The sequence below is a fragment of the Manacus candei genome, unplaced genomic scaffold (assembly GCF_025592945.1).
Source record: "Manacus candei isolate 608988 ecotype Guabito, Panama unplaced genomic scaffold, ASM2559294v1 h1tg000113l, whole genome shotgun sequence".
Lineage (NCBI taxonomy): Eukaryota > Metazoa > Chordata > Aves > Passeriformes > Pipridae > Manacus > Manacus candei.
In genome coordinates this window covers 673,938-678,175 of record NW_026138161.1, presented here as the reverse complement: position 1 = coordinate 678,175, position 4,238 = coordinate 673,938, and the positions used below count along the sequence as shown (strand labels likewise).

Sequence of the window (4,238 nt, the reverse complement as noted above, 5' to 3'; positions counted from 1 at the left end):
TAATTGCTTTTGAGTGAGGTGTGCAAATGAGGATTAGGCTAATTAAAGCGCCGCCGGTGGGTGCAGCGCCGCTGCCCGCCGCCCGCACGGGGCTGCCCCGACCCGTCGGGACCCCCCCGAGGGGAACTGGGCAAAGCTGGGGGCAGGAAGGGGCGCACGGGTCCCCGCGTGTTATTTAGCCATTCACCAAACCATTATTTATTCATCCTCAGCACTAAGGTAATTAAATACGGGCTGGCTTGGCAGGGGACGGCCAGCGGCCGGGGGGGCGGAGCGGGGGGGGGGGGGGGACGGGACAGGAGTTTTGGGGCAGAAAAAAAAAAAGACGGAAGAAAGAAAGAAAGCAAGCGAAAAAGAAAGACAAGAAGAGCCCGGCGGGAGCGGCTTCCCCGGGGATGCGCCCGGGGGCGCGGGCGGCGGGGCCGCACCCGCGCAGAGGCGGTGGCGGGACGCGCAGCCGCGGCCGGGGCCGTGTCCGGGGCCGTGTCCCCGCCGCCAGGCCCCGCCCGCCCGTGCCGAGGCTCTGCCCGCCGGGCCGGGCTGGGCTGGGCTGGGCTGTCCGGGCTGGGCCGGGCCGGGCCGGGGGTGCCCAATCAGCGCGGCGCGGGGGCTCGGGCGCTTTAAGCGCGGCGGCGGCGGAGCGGGGACAAAGTCCCCCCGGCGGCGCGACGAGCATCCCCGCTCAGCCTGACACACCGCCCCCGGCTGCCGCAGCGCCTCCCCGCTCTGGGGCCGCCACCGGGACCGGCACCGGGATCGGGATCAGCACCGGGACCGGGCCCGGCGGGCGCCTCCCCCGCGCCCCTCCGCCGCCGCGCTCCCGCGGAGTGCCCTCCTCCTCTTCCTCCTCTTCCTCCTCCTCCTCGTCCTCCTGCGGCCGCCGCCGCGCTCGGCCATGTCGATGCTGCCGTCGTTTGGCTTCACGCAGGAGCAGGTCGCCTGCGTCTGCGAGGTGCTGCAGCAAGGGGGGAACCTGGAGAGGCTGGGCCGGTTCCTCTGGTCGCTGCCGGCCTGCGACCACCTGCACAAGAACGAGAGCGTCCTCAAGGCCAAGGCGGTGGTGGCCTTCCACCGCGGCAACTTCCGCGAGCTCTACAAGATCCTGGAGAGCCACCAGTTCTCCCCCCACAACCACCCCAAGCTGCAGCAGCTCTGGCTGAAGGCGCACTACGTGGAAGCCGAGAAGCTGCGGGGCAGACCCTTGGGCGCCGTCGGCAAATACCGCGTCCGCCGAAAATTCCCTCTGCCCCGCACCATCTGGGACGGCGAGGAAACCAGTTACTGCTTCAAGGAGAAATCCCGGGGCGTGCTGCGGGAATGGTACGCCCACAACCCCTACCCGTCCCCCCGGGAGAAGCGGGAGTTGGCGGAAGCCACCGGTCTCACCACCACCCAGGTCAGCAACTGGTTCAAGAACAGGAGGCAACGGGACCGAGCGGCGGAGGCGAAGGAAAGGTACGTGCCACCCCCTCATCCACTCCATCTCCCCCTCTTCTCCCTGCTCCACCCTGCGGGGGTCGGTTGGGAACCCCGGGAGCGCGGCGACTACCCGGCGGTGGATGGGATGGGAGCGACGAAAACACACGGTTCCCTCCAAATCCCATTTTTTAAAATCGTAAACCGTGTTGCGTCTCTCCTTCTGTGGAAACCCGAGTGGGCTTTCCACTCGAGATCAACCCGACCCCACCTGCCCGGGGGGAACAAACGAGGCTTTCACCGTCCTCTCCAGGCCGCTCCGCCGCCTTTGTTTGCCGCCTGCTGCCCCGAGCAAACCGGGAGCGATGCCGTCCCGGAGCCTCCGGGGAAGCGGTCGGGATGCCGGGTCGGGCATTGCTGGGGATCGGTCAGGGTAGCACCGAAGCCCGGAGGAGGAGAGAGATGCAGCTCCGGGATGGAGAGGTGGGGGGAATCGGAGGGAGGCCGGGATGGGGACACGCTGGCCCGGCCGAGCCGCCACCCCGTACCGAGGCCACCCCGGGAGGCGCCGGGGTGGCCTCGGAGTGAGGCGGCAGCTTGGCCCGGAGAAACAGAGCGCCACGGAGGGCATCGCCTTCAGCAACCTCCCCATCGAGCCTCCAAGAGAAAATCTCGCACCCTGCTCGTCTCCCGGCCGCACTTTCATTTTTGATTAAAAAGAAAGAAAAATCTCCTCTCAAAAAAAAATCCCTCCCTCCATTTTTTTCTTCCTCACCTAAATTACCGGGCTGTGCGGTGTGCGCTTATTTATAGAAGGGGTAAAAGAAATGGGGATGATCCGTTATGAAAATATTAGGATTTTTTTTCCCCCGCTGGAGAAGCATCTGCTCCCACGCTGGAATTAAATACGAAGGATTTACGGGGGACATTAGCACAATGCCCATCCCCGCTGTCTCCTGCCCGCCCTGACATCCCCGTTGTGGGATTTTTTTTTTTCTTACCTTTCTGCAGGGAGAACACGGAAAACAACAACGCGGCCACCAACAAACCGAACCAACTCTCGCCTCTGGATGGGAGCAAACCCCTCATGTCCAGCTCCGAGGAAGAGTTTTCTCCTCCCCAAAGCCCGGATCAGAACTCGGTCCTGCTCTTGCAGGGGAACCTCAGCCACGCCAGGAGCTCCGGCTATTCCCTGAGTGGTTTAGCCACATCCCAGACCCCTCACAGCCTCCAAGGCCACCAGCTCCAGGACTCGCTGCTGGGACCCCTCACATCCAGCCTGGTGGATCTGGGATCCTAAAGGCCCTCGGTGAACGGCCGGAGGATCAGGAGAGGAGGTTCTGCTCGGGGACAGAGGCTCTGGGTTGTACATAGAGGACAGCACCCGGTTTTACAGCTCACCCGCTGATTCTTAACGGGACTCTCGGCTCTTTTCACACAACCCCACATCGGCTCCTGCTCCAGTTCCCCCCTCCCCCAGCCTCTCCCACAATCACCACGATTTTTTTATTATTATTATTTTTTTTTCCACGTAGCCAAACGCAAAGAGCGGCAATAACCCTCGTCAGCCCTTCGAGTTCAAACAAGTTGATCCCAACGGGAATTACAAAAAAAAAAAAAAAGAAAAGAAAAAAGAGGAAAAAAAAAAAAAGGAAAATAAAAAAACTAACCCCAGCTGGATCCGATTCCACCCAAACAAATCCCAGTGCGCGGTGGGGCAGGGGCGACCAGCACATCCCTGCTGCTGCCCGGCCGGATCCCCCGAGGAGCTGAGATGGGGGGACAGAGGGAGCGAACCGCTGTACTGAGCCCTGTGTCGGAGTGGGAGGAGGAAGGGGAAGTTACGTTTACATTTTTCGTATTTAGCTTCACCAGAAAGATTTCGATGTAGTTTAAATTAAAAAAAAAAAAAAAAAAGAAAGAAAAAAAGAAAAAAAAAAAAGAAAAAAAAAAGGAGTGAAAAAAAATCAAAAGCTTCAGTATTAGAATTTTACCAAGTGCCTGTGTCTGAGTGCGGCCGTGCGATGCAGTTACTGAGTGGGCTCTTGTGGGCCCACGTCCCTCAGCTTCCTCCTCCGTGGTGGTGAAATGCAACAATGTGGCTAAAAATTAGGAGAATTATAGTAATAATAAAAGTCGACGGCCGTTTCCTCCTAAAAGAGTATCCCCCGGGCTGCTCCACCAGCTCCCCGTTGCCTTCTCCCGTCTGTCCCCGCTCGCCGCCTCCCTCCTCCGGCTTGCAGAGAGCCCGCGGATGACGCTGCCTGTCTCGAGTATTTGTTACCAAAAATCGCATGTGCTTTCAGGTTTATTTTCTATTGTACCTAAACAGTCTAAATTAAACAACGCTGATGGCAGAACATCCAGGCTGCGCTTTTCTTTGCAGGGTTTCTTTGCTCGTGCCCCTCTGCCCACCCTTACGCTCCTCCCCACGGGCTGCAGCGGAGGTGCTTCGGGGCTGCGGGGAAGCCGGTGCCGTCCTAACCGAGGAAGGACTGGGAGAGGGGGCCCGCCCTGCCTGGAATAATCCCGTGGGAGCCGCGCTCCCGGCCGGGAGGGAGCGGCTGTCCCCCGCCGCCCGCCCCGTCGGGGCCTCGCTGATGCCGGTCCCCCCTGTTAGCGTTTTGCATCATTAAGTGCGTGTTTATTTAAGTCACTGCCGTGTTTGTGCTCGGGGTCTTGGGCCATGGAGAAATGTCACCCTCTGCAGGAGGGTCTTGCCCGGCCGGAGCGCTCCGCGCGTCTCCCGCTCAATCCCCAGTGGATCCGCCGGCCTTGGCACAAGGACACGCTTCAGAGCCCCCCGCGGGGCTCCCACCCGC

General features: G+C 60.9%; 1 protein-coding gene across 1 annotated transcript; it reads left to right on the top strand.

The window, feature by feature from the left end:
- The first annotated feature begins 599 nt into the window (after positions 1–599).
- Positions 600–3,776, top strand: SIX1 (SIX homeobox 1). Its single transcript, XM_051769932.1, has 2 exons — positions 600–1,455; positions 2,428–3,776. The coding sequence occupies exons 1-2, from the start codon at positions 896–898 to the stop codon at positions 2,714–2,716; spliced, it is 849 nt and encodes a 282-aa protein (XP_051625892.1). The 5' UTR covers positions 600–895; the 3' UTR covers positions 2,717–3,776.
- Positions 3,777–4,238: the final 462 nt, after the last annotated feature.